At 40.1% G+C, this 17,001-nt stretch overlaps 1 protein-coding gene across 19 annotated transcripts in view; it reads left to right on the forward strand.

Annotated features, from left to right (window-relative positions):
* The window catches only part of dst (dystonin), a 103,945-nt gene extending 88,297 nt beyond the window's left edge, over positions 1-15,648 (forward strand). For 8 of the 19 annotated variants that reach the window (XM_056435906.1, XM_056435914.1, XM_056435908.1 and 5 more), the window contains 23 exons: positions 21-149; positions 648-818; positions 1,905-2,060; positions 2,457-2,663; positions 2,907-3,026; positions 3,616-3,785; positions 3,906-4,065; positions 4,588-4,782; positions 4,864-4,992; positions 5,328-5,471; positions 5,633-5,821; positions 5,926-6,055; positions 6,244-6,407; positions 6,496-6,658; positions 6,754-6,908; positions 6,998-7,072; positions 7,266-7,283; positions 9,860-9,977; positions 10,818-10,931; positions 12,096-12,286; positions 12,508-12,618; positions 13,684-13,810; positions 14,609-15,648. In XM_056435906.1, the coding sequence (XP_056291881.1) occupies positions 21-149; positions 648-818; positions 1,905-2,060; positions 2,457-2,663; positions 2,907-3,026; positions 3,616-3,785; positions 3,906-4,065; positions 4,588-4,782; positions 4,864-4,992; positions 5,328-5,471; positions 5,633-5,821; positions 5,926-6,055; positions 6,244-6,407; positions 6,496-6,658; positions 6,754-6,908; positions 6,998-7,072; positions 7,266-7,283; positions 9,860-9,977; positions 10,818-10,931; positions 12,096-12,286; positions 12,508-12,618; positions 13,684-13,810; positions 14,609-14,859 (3,387 nt within the window). In that variant the 3' untranslated portion in view covers positions 14,860-15,648. The remainder of the gene's footprint in view (positions 1-20; positions 150-647; positions 819-1,904; positions 2,061-2,456; positions 2,664-2,906; positions 3,027-3,615; positions 3,786-3,905; positions 4,066-4,587; positions 4,783-4,863; positions 4,993-5,327; positions 5,472-5,632; positions 5,822-5,925; positions 6,056-6,243; positions 6,408-6,495; positions 6,659-6,753; positions 6,909-6,997; positions 7,073-7,265; positions 7,284-9,859; positions 9,978-10,817; positions 10,932-12,095; positions 12,287-12,507; positions 12,619-13,683; positions 13,811-14,608) is intronic. The other 11 variants (XM_056435913.1, XM_056435916.1, XM_056435923.1 and 8 more) reach the window with 4 other exon arrangements.
* Positions 15,649-17,001: the final 1,353 nt, after the last annotated feature.

A 17,001-nucleotide genomic window follows, 5' to 3' on the forward strand; every position in this document is an offset into this window, starting at 1 on the left:
CAGCTTGTATTGTGGTGTAGGCCCAAGGTTTCCATGGTGACATAGAAGATATGCAGCAATGGCTGAAAGACACAGAACGTCAGCTGTTGGCATCAAAGGGTGTGGGAGGCTTACCAGACACGGCCCGGGAGCAGCTTAACGCCCATCTGGTATGTGTTTAACAATATAAAAGGCTGCATGCAGATGGCAGGCTTGTAAATGAGACGACAACTTCTTTTCTGTGTTTTTTCTAAAGTGTGAAAATTAAATGAAATTGCAAAATAAGCTACTTGCATCTCCCATACAGAAGATCACAAAAAGTGTGTCAAATTGATTCGGCCATGTCTGACTATAAGGAATTTAGGAATGTGTCCCTCCTTTGTTTTCCTTTTCTTTAATGGATGAACACTTTCACAACCATCTCTCCCTGAACAAGCATCAGTAGTCACATGTTATGGAGCCAAAACAGGGATTGCTGGTGGGAACAAGCCCCTGAGAAGCTTAGTTTTTCACCATGTTTGGATTAGAATTGGACCAACATCAAAATAAAGTGCACTGACAGATTCAGCACATACACTTTAAACACTGCAGACGTTGCTATTGTACCAAGAGGCACTTTAGTGTGTTTGATGAAAGCTTGCCCTAATGTCTCTTGTTTTTTTTTGCAGGAGTTGTGTTCTGCCTTCGAGGTGAAGGAGGAGCTGTACCAGGAGCTGATGAACAAGGGTCACCAGTTGCTCGCCATAACACCCGAGGGTCCTGACAGCAACACGGAGCAGGACCTCGGCAACCTGAAGGAAAAGTGGGAAGCTGTGCAGGGGAAGGCCGCTGAGAGAAAAGTATGGAGTAAAAAGTTGTGGTCGAGCTACAGTGCTCTAAGCCTAATCATTCACAACCTGAGCTTTAGGTGGCATGGAGCGATCGCTGACATACTATTGAGCTATGACTGTGTATCTAAACCTCTAATCCCAGTGCTGGTAATGAATGGTGTAAGGGCGGTGCGTTGGCAGGGACACAGGGTGTGGTTACACTGTGGATCACAGCAGGCGACTTACTGGATAACAACTGTGGTCTTGTTTACTATGTACAGTCAACACTCGAGTAGATGAAATAAATAATAGAGCTAAAGCATATTTGAGCCAACATAAAGACTCATCAGTCACAATGTTGCTCTTTTTGACTTCCTATTTATGTGTTATTTATTTGCGACTACATTCTCTCACTTTAAACATTTAATTTAACAAGAGAAACCAGATCTCCTCTCCCATTTCCACTCTCACTCCAGATATGGAGCTCTTCATTCTGCCTGCTGGAGAGTTTGCTGGAACATTTTTACTTTTTCTTCCTTAACTTTGATCCCGTTGCCAGGATTTCAAAGTCGGGTAAATCTAGCAGCTGCTGGCCAAACTCTCTTCGGCAATGTGACACTTCTCTTTTCTAGTGAACACATTTTTCAAGCTAAGAAGAGTTTAATCAAATAATATAATAAGTGCTTTCTATTGAATTTGAATTCCATATTTAGCAAGATAATAGATAAGGGAGACATATTAATACCCATGACTCTCATCAAGTCTTTAACATCATTAACACATCATTCACAGCCATGTGATGAGCTTGTGCCAGTGGATGTTTTCCAGCGATCGAGTCACTGTGGATGTTTCTTTCATTCAATTAAAAGCTCATCACTCCGTTTCTGCTCCACCATCAGCCTCTCCAGAGATGTTAACTTCCTCTCTTCAAATAGAAAACATGTTCGGCACAAATGTGAAATGTAATTGTTTTCCCCTTCCTCTTCATCTGGTGTTATGGCAACCGGGCGGTTTGTCGTCAGCAGGAGGATGCAGGTTATACTAGAGGCCTGTTTAGATACAACAGGATTATGTCCACCTCTGTGCGTGGCGCCTGATGATGTGTTGTGTCTACAGGTGAAACTAGAAGAAGCCTTGACGCTGGCCACGGATTTCCACAACTCTCTGCAGGACTTCATCAACTGGCTGACCCAAGGGGAGCAGACGCTGAACATGGTTTCCCCTGCTTCCCTCATTCTGGACACCATCATGTTTCAGATCGACGAGCATAAGGTAAAGTTTGTATGAAGAGGAGGGTAACACAGCCTCTGAAATGTGAATGAGGATATACTGTACAACATGTGTTCACATTTGTGGTTGATTGCTGTTACTGTTGTAAAAGGAGAAGCGTTTTAATGCTTTATTCCATCTGCTGGGCTGATTTGTTATATTTTTAGCCAGTGAAAAGTCAGTATCATACACAAAACAGCAGTTTATATTTACTAATTCACCATTCGGCTTTGCCATCAAGCCAACATTGACTTAATGTCTCCATCTGTGTGGTCTTTCAGAACAAAGCTCATTACACATCAATCACGTGAATTGACTCCGCTGTCAATTCAAAAGCCTGTACTCCCTTTTGATGTGATGACACCTGACTGAAATGACTCTCCTCTTTGCCCTGTGCAGGTGTTTGTGACAGAGGTGAACTCCCACAGGGAACACATCATTGAACTGGACCAGACAGGAACACATTTAAAGTACTTCAGCCAGAAACAGGATGTGGTCCTGATCAAGAACCTGCTGCTCAGCGTGCAAGGCCGCTGGGAGAAGCTGGTGCAGCGCTCTGTTGAGCGAGGTCGTTTGCTGGATGACGCCAGGAAGAGGGCGAAGCAGGTTTGAAGGCTTTCTTTCACTGCTGTTAGGATATTTTATTATCATTGGAAAGCTCTGGAAATAGTATGTTGAGCCTGTTTCAAGTCCGTCAGCAGTTATTTTAACAATTTCATTTGTGTGGGCCCTATTCTGTTCCTGCTTGAAAAACCAATCATCTGAACATTTAACAGGAGTCTGCCATAAATCAAGTGAAATCAAATCTTTTCTTTACAAGGCTTTGTTTGTTTCTTTATCATTCATTAGTTCCATGAAACGTGGAATAAACTGATGGAGTGGTTGGACGAGTCTGAGAAGACTCTGGACTCAGAAGTGGAGATCGCCAACGATCCAGACAAAATCAAGACGCAGCTGACGCAGCACAAGGTGACCGAGGGTCGTCTTATCACGTTATAATAGCCATGGACCTTTGAGAGAAGAGTTTCATTCATTTAACAGAAACAACATCTGCCTCCAAAACTAAATTGGAATATTGAGACAGCTTGCCATGACCCATGCATAATGTATGAGTGTAGGAAGCAGACAAATCCAACAGCAACATGTTTTTATGGGAAGTAGTGATCAGCAGAACACTTTAGTCGTGCATTTGCGTTACAGACTACCAGGTCCTATCATGTTTTTTAATCCCGAGATGGACCAAATGTATTAGGAGACGCTGTGTTTGGATACTTTTAATCTCTGTAGAGGGCTCTTGACCCCTTTTTTGTTCCCTTACAGAAAACGGTCTCTCTAATCACACAATAACACACACAGATTAGGATACTATCTGACATGCCAACAGTAGCAGGAAGAACATCTGAGAAAGATCACCTTAACCCTGAGCATCTAAAGATACAGACTTCAAACAATCTACTGACCTCGACTATTGTCTGCCTCGTTCACTATCTTAGTGAAGCCAAACTTCTTTCTTGTTTGGAGGTCGGAGCTTTTCCATGACAGTGTTTCTCATCAACAGGAGTTCCAAAAAGCTGTTGGCAGCAAACACTCAGTGTATGACACCACCACTCGGACCGGACGGGCCTTGAAAGACAAGACCTCCCTTCGGGATGATAACCAGAAGCTGGATGACATGCTGAGTGAACTGAGGGACAAATGGGACACTATTTGTGGCAAGTCCGTTGAAAGGTAAGGATACATCTTTGCACATTTCATAGTGGATTCTACCACATCAACTATCAATCACACTGTTTGCGGTAAGATTCTGAATGCATCCATAATCCATCCATAATGGATGTTCTCCTGCAGACAAAACAAGCTTGAGGAGGCCCTGTTGTTCTCGGGCCAGTTTACAGACGCTCTCCAGGCTCTCATTGACTGGCTGTACAGAGTGGAACCGCAGCTGGCTGAGGACCAGCCCGTACACGGAGACATAGACCTGGTTCTCAACCTGATAGACAACCACAAGGTAGGAAAAAACACCAGACCAGACCACATCACAGCGTGACACAATGCCTCGTTGATCTGCTAGTTCAACACTGGTTAGATAATCTCTTTAGTGGCAGCATCAAAAGTCATTTTTAAAAGCATAAATGTTAAACTACCCTTTTCTTTTCATCACTGCTTGTTGCTCGTGACAAGAGTAACAAAGAACACTTAAACCACACGGGTGTTGGACTGTAATTCAAACCACAGAGGGGATAGCGTTGTGGTATCTTTCCATGGAGAGTCCCTGTTCTGTTTACTGTCCAGTAAAGATGTCTGGAAAACCAATGTTATGTTTGGTCATCCACAGTGTTATTATTAAATATAACTGCACTGCATTAGAAGTTTTTCCATTGTTGAAGTCGAATGCTCTAGTCCACAAGTACAATTCCCCTCAGTACTTTTGAATTAAAAATAAAAATAGCAGAAATGGGTTATTACATGAATCTTAAGCTAGTATGTATGTTGTTTGTGAGTTCATGCCTTCTCTTCTTGGTCACTGCAGGTTTTCCAGAAGGAGTTGGGGAAGAGGACAGTAAGCGTTCAGGCCCTCAAACGCTCGGCCAAGGAGCTGATTGAGAGCAGCCACGATGACTCGTCGTGGGTCAAAGCCCAGATGCAGGAGCTGAGCACTCGCTGGGAGACGGTGTGCAACCTCTCGGTGTCCAAACAGGCCCGGCTGGAGCAGGCTCTGTGTCAGGTACTGTCCGGCCCAGACAGTCGTCAGGTAGAACGTAAACAGGATCTGGGAGACTGACTGGTCTCTTTCCTCTGGCTGCAGGCGGAGGAGTTTCACTCCACGGTTCATATCCTGCTGGAGTGGCTGGCTGAGGCGGAGCAGAGTCTGCGTTTCCATGGCAGCCTGCCTGACGATGAGGAGGCTCTGCAGACGCTTATCGAACAACACACGGCAAGCATTGCAAATATATATAATGTCTTATCTTAAGTAATACATTTAAGTATATATTTCACATTTGGAGAGTTTTGGCTGTTTGAATAAATAAATGTAATGTTTTTATCTTTTATTTGATCACCCGTTTCATTAATTTCAGCATGTCTGCAAGGAGATGCCATCTTTCATTTCAGTCTTATTTTTTGCAGATATTTTGTCAGCTATGATTCTATCTCACAAAAATAGTTCTGCCTTAGGGCACATTTGTTTTGAATGTCACAAGCAATGCTTTGTTTCCATTTTTGCTGAAGAAAATCCAGTTCTCCAATCTTGTCCCATTTTCTATTTTGAAGGAGTTCATGAAGAACCTGGAGGAAAAGCGAGTGGCTCTAAATAAAGCAACCAGTATGGGGGAGGCTATTCTGATCATCTGCCATCCAGACTCGATCACTACCATCAAACACTGGAACACCATCATTAAAGCCCGGCTTGAAGAGGTCAGTTCACAGTTGCATAAATGCCTTTCATACTTACCGGAACGACAGAGCGCAATTTCACAATTTGGATGCCATTTTTCTCACAAATCACAGAAATTAACATTTTTGCCTCATCACTAAAAAGCAAAAGCTCAGTACTATGTGTAATGGTTCTGTTACAGGTGCAGGCTTGGGCCAGACAGCACCAGCAGCGACTGGCTACGGCCCTCACTGAGCTGTTAGCCACTCAGGACCTGCTGGAGAATCTGCTGACCTGGCTTCAGTGGGCTGACACCAACCTCAACGATAAGGACAAGGAGCAGCTTCCGCAGGAGCTTGCAGATCTCAAAAGCCTCATAGCAGACCACCAGGTAAAAACTAGTATTTAAATGGTTTGATTTTTTTTTTCATACAAAAGTTGGCTCTATGTTTTCATGAACCTTACTGTATGCATACTTGTTGCTTTTCCCTGCAGGCATTCATGGAGGAAATGACCAGGAAGCAACCAGATGTTGACAAAATCACCAAGACACACAAAAGGAAGGCGGCCGTGGAGCCCCCAATCCTCTCTCACATCCCTGTGCTCGGCAAAGGAAGAACTGGAAGTATGTATCCCATTATTACCCTTCACAGAGCGTGACCCTCAGCCATCTGGCCCGGTGTTTAGTCACTACAGGGTGACGCAACATCCTCATTTTGTCAATTTTTGCACCTGGAATGATATCATTGCTGCTCTATTCCTCATTACATGGTGAGAGCACAGTCACTAAGAAGGTCTGTTTTTCACCTGCAGGTAAACGTTCTCCCACACAAACAATGTATGCGTCAGCAACACAACCTCTCATCGAGACCAAGAACCCGCGGGTTAACCTGCTGGTCACTAAGTGGCAGCAGGTGTGGCTGCTGGCTTTGGAAAGACGGAGGAAACTCAACGATGCCATGGATGGACTCGAGGAGGTAATCAATCTCTCAGGTTTTACACACCTGCTCTCAGTATTATTAGAAGCAAATATGTGCTCATATGACCCTCTATGTTTCTGTGCAGTTGAAGGAATTCGCCAACTTTGACTTTGATGTATGGCGGAAGCGCTACATGCGCTGGATGAACCACAAGAAGTCTCGTGTCATGGACTTTTTCCGTCGCATTGACAAAGATCAAGATGGCAAGGTGACCCGACAGGAGTTCATAGAGGGCATCCTCTCCTCCAGTAAGTGTCATTCAACATAGAAACTCACAACTGAACAGCAGGTACCACAGGCAGTAAAATGCTCATTTTGTACCACCTCAATGTTTCTTCAACAGAATTCCCCACCAGCCGTCTGGAGATGAGCGCTGTCGCAGACATATTTGACAGAGACGGCGACGGCTACATTGACTACTATGAATTTGTGGCCGCGCTTCATCCCAACAAGGATGCTTACAAACCACTAACGGATGATGACAAAATCGAAGATGAGGTGATCCAAACTCTCATGTCATGTCCGGAATTTCTAAATGTAAATCTTTTAGAGAATGATGTTTCAATAAAAATCTTTTACGTTTTTAGGTCACGAGACAAGTGGCAAAATGCAAATGTACAAAGCGATTCCAAGTGGAGCAAATCGGGGCCAACAAATACCGGGTAAGCAGATTTTAATTAAACATTTTATTTCGAGCAATCGTTTCAGCAAATACAATGACATGATTGTTAAATGTTTTTTACACACTAGCTGATTCATATTACAAAATGGTAAGTGCTGCAAAAAGTGTCAATAAAAGCCATTACATGGTAAAAACTAATTTTTCCATATGTTTATTATTCCTCACATCACCAGTTCTACCTTGGAAACCAGGTACTTATGAAAGGCCTCTTCTGTCTTTACCGCTCTGTTCTGTGGCTTATCAAGCCGTGTTCATTGGCCATATTTGCTTTTCTATTAACATTATCTCTGCCTAGATTCCTGGCTGATGTTTACAGACTGAAACTCAGAAGTAGAAATAAATATCTATGGCCATCTGATTTAATCCATAAGGAACTCTGGCCTAAAATGTGTTTTCAGTCCAATATTACATGTTGTTTAAAGTCAATATTTTTGATTGATTGATTGATATATTTATTTGTCGTTTGCCAGAGTACAGGTACAAAAGCATCGAAATTACAAGAAAGGGTGGATGAAAGATTACAGCATAACATGAAAACACCAACCCCCGACTATGCCCCGAGAGGTACAGTGTGAGGAAAACACCTTAGCACATAAGCACATACATTTTAGACATGACTTGCAACGAGTAGGAAGGGGGGAGGGGAGGTAATCCAACAACTGGGTGATCTAAGTCCATCCATAATGAAAGAAGAATTAAATATGTTTGAGTTTTATGCGATTCTTGCATTTTTCAGATTATTCAGATGTTTTCGTTTGGTTGAATAATAGGACGATCAAGAAGAAACATAGTCTAGTATATATTTATATGTCTGCTTTTGAGTTTCAGAAAATACAATATTACAAGCCAAAACCATTTCAGCCCATATTTTCTATTAGTCCGTGGGCACAAATTCATCTGCTGGGCAGTGTGGCAAATTAATGCTTTCTGTGTGCTTGCCTTCGGCTTTTCATGGGAATGATTTATCTCAACATTGGCTGACACACTTTTGTGAAATGTTGTATTCATTTATTTTCATAGTCGGGTAACCTTGAAGATTGTAATGAGTACTTTGCTCTATCTTACCTTTTGAGTTCACATGTATCGAAAAATTGCATGTTGCAGTTTAAAATCCAACAGATGTGTTCAAATGCCACATTAAACATTTGAAGCTTGTTTGGATGAAGATGAATAATGGAAGATGTCAGGGGCATTAGTGTTGTATGAACTAGTTTGTATTGATGTGTCACACAACAATGAATTTAAATAATTCTTTTGACAGTTTGGTCTGGTTCACTGCTTACATGAGTCCTTTATCGGCGATGAGACAATAGCAAACAGAGAAAATCAAAATCTTACCCCCCACCTACACGTTGCAGTTTTGGAAAGCTGTATTCTGGTAAATGGTTATTCTTAAGATGTTTCTTGTGCCTCTTTTTTCTCCAGATCATCATCCCATTTAATGTATTTGATTACTTTCAATCACCAGTGGCATTAAATCATTATAATAATCATAAAAGCTTTTTTTTCGTTTTTACCAGTTGAAGAGACATCATTAGACAATAGGCACTGAGCGTAGGCTCATCATCGTTTGGTCATGTCTGCGTGTCACACCTTAGTGGAGTAGACGTAAATGATTGGAACCATTCCTCATGTTGTGCTCGGTGTGTCATTGAAGCTAGCTGCATTGGATCTGCATCCGTGTCAACGCATCCTGAACATTTGAGTCGTTGTCGTAGAAAGTGCAACAAAGTGCTGGATTGCAGGAGATTGCTGTTTGTCCGCTTGATCATGACGTGCAATGTTTTGTTGTTGACAGAAAGCATGCGGCTGTGATTTCCCTCATGTCTTTGTGCTAATGCTCATGGTCATATCCAACTGGCTGACTTCTGTCCATCACCTCGTAAACCGTGAACCATTCACATCCATAATATGCCTATTGTTCTTGAGTTTGGTATGTGTGGTTGGTATGAGGGAGAAATTGTTATACTCTAGTGCCTTCTGGTGGTAAAAAAATGTGCCTTCAGTTCATCCTTTTTTCACTGGCTCAACCTGCAGTGGTGGCAGCAAACTGAAGCCAGATTTGTTTTAAATACACATTAGTTGAAAATATTCTAAATGTTAAAAAGATCCACTGCTATATAATTGAGTTTGAAAGCTGTAAATACTGTGCAGCGTACAGGACTTCACGTTCAGTTTTCTATAAACTGTAAAAGATAGATAGATGTAGAGCCGATTCTGCTATTTCAGAGTTAAGATTATTACATTATGTAACAGTGAAATATCAACCAATTGTCTAGAATGTTGAAGTCCACTTAGCATTATAAAAACTACGTGATGACGGCACTGTTTTACTAAGTTACCAAAACTACAGAAAGCCAATACATGGTCTCATTCAGATTGAATGGACTTGTGTAGTAATTTAAAAACAAATCATTTGAATCAGACCCACCATCACACAATACTAGAAGAACACCAGTTGGATTGACCTTTGTGTAATTTGTGTCTTTGAGAATGAAACTGAATATAAATGTTTTAATGTCATGATTCTGTTGGTGTAAATCTGTGCAACACGAAAAGGAAATCAGAGCTGAAGTGGAAAAAAAGCACCTTGAAAAAAAGGAAATAGTCTAAAAATGCCAAAATTATTGAAAAGAAATAATTGGAATAAATGTGATTCTGTTTCCCAATGCTGCACTGCTTTACGCCTGTAGTGAGTGTTCATACAGAGGTCATGCAAAGGTGTTCACACATCCCCTCTCTGTTTTCCTCCCACCCCCCGACGTAGTTTGGAGACTCTCAGCAGCTGCGCTTAGTACGAATCTTACGCAGCACTGTGATGGTGCGGGTTGGAGGAGGCTGGATGGCTCTGGATGAGTTCCTGGTGAAGAACGACCCCTGTAGAGGTGAGATCAAAAGTTCATCACAACAAGTCATAATACAGGACCAATAGATGACGTGCTGAAAGGTGCACACGTTCAGTTGTGTGTAGGATGACTAGAGTATTGCAGTTTGGTGCCTTTAAATGTAATCTCAAAAGGACGGTGAACATTGATACATCAATCTAAGTTTGATGCTCTGACTTCTGATTTACAAAAACATTGATATTGTTGTGGACTAATGCTATTTGTATAGTTACTACTGATAAAGATTATTATTATTATAAAGATTATATAATGAAGATTTTAACAGAAAAATATTTAAATAATGTCACTGAATAATTACAATGTCTAGTAAGTTGTAATGTAATGTGGTTTTAAATCAGTTTAGGGTGAGGATTGCATACGTATACTTTACATTACCTACAAGATTCAATTCAGCTCATGTGAGAATCTTTTAACTAAAATGTTCAATATTATGTGTCTCATTAGTTGATAAAACTAAACAGAAATAAGTTATTGTAAAGGAATTAGCATTTACTCCATTCCAGAACCATTAAAGGCTTCGTCTAATACTTAATAAAACACTGAGCTCCAAAATTAAATGACAGCAACTAGAGTGAAATAACACAGCACTGTTAGCAGATTATTAGTTTTATTATTTAATTTGTTGTATTATTATTTTAGCAAAGTACAATTACTGATCCCGCCTCCACCAGGAGACAATGTGACAATCCTCTCTGTGTTGGCGTCTAGTGCAATGCTCTCTGTACTCTGCTTGTTTCTGCTATCTTCTGTATTAATGTCCAATTTCTGTATTTCCTACTAAACCTTCCTCCCGCTGAACATGATATCGTTTCTTTCTAGTTCATCACCACGGAAGCAAAATGTTGCGCTCGGAATCAAACTCTTCAATTACTCAGTCTCCCATAGGTTGGCAAATCTCACACTTGCTCACCTCGCTCCATGAACCCACCTGTGGTATGTGTGTCTGCACATCCGAGTGTGTGCTTGTGTTGGTGTCCATCGTGAATGGCCTTCTCGTACAGTGGCTTCACTCACAATCAGCTGTCATTCGGCTCCAGCTGGTTTTCATGCATGCATTTGTTTTGTGTGAGCCACAAAACCCGATGTCACTTTCTCTCAAGGCAATAGTTTGGGACTTGACTTCCAAAATGAGCTCTTTTGTATTTCTCAGCATGCAACGGTTCTGAGCCGAGCTTCTTTTGCGGTTTAAGGTTTGCTTGACAATCAAACAAATAAAACCCCTTTCTAGAGATGCTGAACTGGACATATTACCTGTAAATATAAAACTGAACTAACATCATCATGGTGGAAAATGATGAATTTGTCTCTATATAACACACACACACAAAACGGAAGCAGTATTTATTGCACATTGTTTACTTTGTTTGGCAGCGTGTCTTAGCGATGACATCTGCATGTGAGCCAGTTGGTTTCTCACACATCTGGTTTAAGGTTCACTGTGTGTTTGTATTCTTGGTTCTGTAATTCTCCTCATTTGGGCCGTTTGGGTGTGGGAGTGTTTGGGCACACTTTGATGTGTTTTTAATCTTTTCAACATTTGTTTAGCAGTCCAAGCAAACCAAGAAGTATTGCTGGTTGGGAAACAAAATGTATTCCACTACTGTTGCAGCAGTATGGATGAGATGTAAAACAGCATGAGTCTTGTGTTTTCATTGTTTATTCATTTATTAATTTTCAGTATTTACTTGATTTAAAAACACTTTATGGTAACACTTTATCCCTAATAATTTCCCAATAACTATTTTTTAGAAGTTACCTGAAGAAAACTATGTAATATGGTGCTAAAATAAGCCAGCTGTTAGAAATCGCATACTTAGGTATTGCATCTTACATACACAGTGTGCATATACTGCACACTGACATACCGATTGTGTATGGCTTTTGAAATATGAAAATAAATGAATAATCAATTAATATGTGCTTGGGTGTAAAGTCTATTTGAACCATAATTGATACCAAACTACACATGTATTCATGGGAAATTGGGGACTTAAAGTTGAAATAATTGTGTTTACTCACACCATCATTAAAACTTCGAATAGAAGTATTCCCAGTTGTATTTATTCAATATGGCTCATCTGGAGTGTCATTTCTTAGCTAAAGGCAGGACCAACATGGAGCTGCGAGAGAAGTTCATCGTCCCGGATGGAACCACTCAGGTGATGGCGAGCTTCCGTTACAGAGGCCGAAGATCTCGGCCGTCATCCAGAGGAGCTTCTCCCAACAGATCCACCTCCAGTCAGAGCTGTGCGGTCCCATCAAACCCAGTAGTGACCAGTACACCCAAGGTAATGTGCTCTGCTCTGCTGTGAGAGCCAGTTCCCTCATTGTCTCTCACGCTGTTGATTCATCACTCCCCATCATGATTTTGATATCCCCCATTTCTTTATATTTACATTTTTTGATCATGTTCTTGTTCATTTGTTGGTGTTTCTTCCATCTAGTCTCTCTTGTAGTTTTTGATTTGTGAATCCATATCTGTGTTTTTTGATTTGCCATTGTTTCCCAGACTCCCCAACTCATAACGCGCAATTATGATAAGCCCTGGCTTACAAACATCAAATCCTCCACTCCTCTTAAATCATCAGACTCTTTTGGGAGCCAAGGTTCATCCTCAGAGGTATTGTCATGTAGTAGACTCATTTACAGTACACAATGTGGGACGCTTCAGATTTATGACCCAACTGAAATCTGCTGCACAACCATCAAAACAGAGACAACATATATGTATCACCAGTAAGGCTAGAGGGGGCGGCTCATTTGAAAAAGGTCTATTTGTTGGAGGTACACTACCGTTCAAAAGTTTGGGGTCACTTAGAAATGTCTTTATTTTTCAAAGAAAAGCACTGTTTTTTCAATAAAGATAACATGAATCAAAAATACACTCTATACATTGTTAATGTGGTAAATGACTATTTTAGGTGGAAACGTCTGGCCCATTTCCATCAACTATCACTCCAGTGTTCTAATGGTACATTGTGTTTGCTAATCGCCTTAGAAGACTAATATCTGATTTGAAAACCCTTTTGCATTTATGTTAGCACAGCTGAAAACAGTTATGCTGGTGATATAAGCTATACAACTGGCCTTCCTTTGAGCTTGAAGTTTGAAGAACAAAATTAATACTTCAAATATTAATCATTATTTCTAACCTTGTCAATGTCTTGACTATATTTTCTATTCAATTTTCAATTTATTTGATAAATAAAAGTGAGTTTTCATGGAAGACACAAAATTGTCTGGATGACCCCAAACTTTTGAACGGTAATGTATATATTTCAGATTTTGCTGATTTACAACTGTATTCTGGCGGGGAAAAATGTGTGAGACTTCAGTTGGGTTTATAAACTCTCCTTTTATTACTAATGGACTGAATATTTAATTCTTGCTTGACAAAAACGTCTGTCTCTTTCAATATGAACAACTTCCTATGTAATGTATGCATGATTGAGTACTGACTTTCTAATCACAGGTTGAAACTTTAATTCAAATACTAATACTAGTAATACATTGTAGAAAAAATAAGGATTTTTAAAGGATAAAAAAAAAAAATCATATAACATACTTTCTGGTACAACTATGTATGCACTAAAATAAAAAATAAAAATTCAAACACTGTTATTCTACTGTGCAGTTTACTCCCATTGATAACAAATCCAAGTCATTACTGTTCTCTCTGTTTCAGAGTACTCCAGTTCAAGGCAGCAAATTACGTCTTCCTGGGTACTTGTCAGGCAAAGGGTTTCAGTCTGGTGAGGAGGGAACCTTGATCAGCGCTGCCGTACTGAAAGCTCGGGCACAGACGATAGGTGGTGAGTAGAGAGCAGCTTTAGCGACTCTTTTCATTACATATTGAAGAAAATAAACTGGAAACAATGGAGCCACTGATAAAACTTTTATATATGTTGAGATAAAACATGTTGAGGTTGCAATAACCTTTTTGGGGGTCTAAGGAGGGATTTCTAGTTTATATAAAATGATTGGTGAAGCAACTGAGATGTCACCCAGAGGTCACTGAAGGTCGTGTTAGGGCGGCTCTGGCCCAGTGAGCGGGTCATCCTTCAATCTGAAGATCGGCGGTTCGATTCTTGGCTCTTCCAATCCACGTCGATGTGTCATTAGGCAAGACGCTTAACCCCAAATTGTGTGTGAACGGGTGTGAACGTTAGTTAGTCTGATGGGCAGGTGGCAACTCACATGGCCCCTGCCATCAGTGTATGAATGGGTGATTGGGTGATTGACATGGGTTTGAGTGGTTGGAGGACTAGAAATGCGCTATACAAGCACAAGTCCCTTTACCATTTAAAAGACTGCAAATTTAATGATAATGTATGTCTTACTTTACCCAGAAGGCAACACATTCGCCAGCTGGTAGTGTGTTTTTAATAGATAGTTTGTTGTCAAACCTAAAACAAAACTGAACGACACTGAACTGAAATCACAAGCAGTCACAACAAATTAAGTACATCTTGATAATCATCCAAAAAGGTAAGATAAAAGATGCTATTTGATATTTATTTGTTTGGATCTAACACTGTGCTGCCAAACTGCCTCTATTGATCAGACTCATTCTTATGAGTTTGTTAAATATTGTCCTTTTGTCTTTCTAGAGCCGAGAAGAAATTCGAGTCGACCAGGAAGTAAAGCAGGAAGCAGAGGGAGCAGTCGCAGAGGAAGTGACGCCTCTGACTTTGACATCTCAGACATCCAGTCTGTTTGCTCGGACGAGACAGTTGGGGACGCAACCCGAGCGGCGCCACGCTCTGCGCCCCGTCAACAAGGAGGAAAGCCCTCCAAGATCCCCACTCCTCAGAGAAGAACGACTCCCACAAGCAAACTGACCAAGGGATCCAAGCGATAGTCAGTGGCTTTGAAAACCAACGACCCAGGAGCAAGTTGCACCCTAAACACCTAACAGACACTGGAGACATCTAATTTAAAAGACTACAAATGTGTTGAGTGTTATTTAAATCATTGCGAAGATGTAAAATATTCTTTTGAGAGGCAATATTGTTTAATATTATGTGAGAATGAAATGTTAATGGCCTTGTGTATTTGTTTTTAATGTATTTTATTTTTTGTGAAATATTTCAAAATGTTTTTATTGTATTTTATTCTTTTAATGCAAAACCTGGAGTTGTTTGACGAACACTAGAAAACCTGGGAATGTTGTACGGTTAGCTAACATTTCTAAAAACACTAATGAAGGGCAAGAGGCGGGATAGAGTTACTGAATGTACTGTGATTTATGTTTGCTGATGTTTGGAGTAGATGGTGCATTATGGTACCATTTGAGGTGCTGCAATGATCTATTTAAGTGATATGATATACTGCCAACATGCATCTAAAGAGCAATGCAATATACTACAATAAACCCCAGTAAGCACTGCAGAAACCTTTGAAGAATACTATTTATGGCAAGTAGCAGAAACATCGTAATCATAAAGCTTTTAAGTCCTGTTTGTTTGTCGTCAGCTGCAGTCCCTGTTTCATTTGATCACTTGACAGCAGTGTGTGCTTGAAGGGGTGGTGGCACTCAATGTAGACATTCTCGTGTGCATCCTTGTCAATGTATGGTTCATTTGGGTAGAGCTGAAATTGTCACTGTAACATTACTTTGTAATAAACCTGCTTGCAGAAAGCAACCAGAGGCGGTTGTGCACCACAGAATCCTCTCTGCTTTGCCGGTTTTAGCTCATTTTATTAGCCGTGCCAGCAGTAGTCTGTTGGTTGAGGGGTCAAAATATCAATGGCTTGTCTTTGTGAAATGTTTTTTTGTAACAATAATCACAATTGGGGCCAAACAAGTGTTTTCAGTTCTAGTAATCAGGCATGACATTGAGGGCAATACTATTGTTTTTCATAATATGTGTTTGGTATGTCTAATATCCTTATATATATTTGGAAACTAATCTATCTCTCTATAAATGTATGAATATACTTGAATTATATATATATACATCATACATATATACATATTTATACTGTATATATTTATATTTATACTGTGTATATATATATATATACATCTATATATTTATACTGTATATATATATTTATACTGTGTATATATTCCATTTTCCATACCGCTTAATTGAGAATATATATATGAGAAAATAGCATGTCATGTCACAACATGTTGAAAACAGTCACAAATTGTCCTGTAACAATGTGTCCGGATGGTCACGTAGCGGCTGGACTTTCGAAGCAGGAGGCTTGACACAGACCTGCATTTCACCTACAATTATCACAAACCATGACATCTCATATTCCAGTGGACCACGGGCAGCATGTGATCCTGGCAGTGACCTTGCTTGATTGAATCTGCCTTATATAGCCTGCCACTGATGAGGACCTTGTACAGGTAACTGCCCCTCACCTGACAACACAACTACTTACACCACAACAAATACATTACAATCACCCTAATGAGAATAGTCTGCATGATCTCTATTTATGTTACACATCACAATAGAGTCATATAAAGCCCAAACAGGGAATTCACCTTCACTAGCACCCCTCTACTAATTAATACTTTAATACTATTACAATTGTAATAGGATTTAATGGTCAATAGTGTCGGACGCAGCACTAAGGTCTAACAAGACCAGTACAGAGATGAGTTATTTATCCGATGCTATTAGGAGGTCATCTGTAATTTTCACCAGTGCTGTCTCGGTGCTGTCGTGTTTTCTAAATCCTCACTGAATCTCCTCAAATAAAGTATTAGATGTAGAAAGTCACACAACTGATCTGCGACCACTTTTTCATAGATCTTAGAGAGGAAGGGAAGGTTATAATATAATACAACCTATAATACTAGAGTATTTTGAGTATTTTATAATTGTATGGCTTATGGTTATTGGATAGCTTGTTTACTTTCCACTGGGGATATGGTTAAAATAAAATACAAATATGCACATTTAAAAAATATATATTATACTAATATAGTATTTCTAATGTACATGTGATGATGTAAAATACATCATTTAACACATTGTTG

This window comes from Pseudoliparis swirei, chromosome 17 (genome assembly GCF_029220125.1).
Source record: "Pseudoliparis swirei isolate HS2019 ecotype Mariana Trench chromosome 17, NWPU_hadal_v1, whole genome shotgun sequence".
Taxonomy (NCBI): domain Eukaryota; kingdom Metazoa; phylum Chordata; class Actinopteri; order Perciformes; family Liparidae; genus Pseudoliparis; species Pseudoliparis swirei.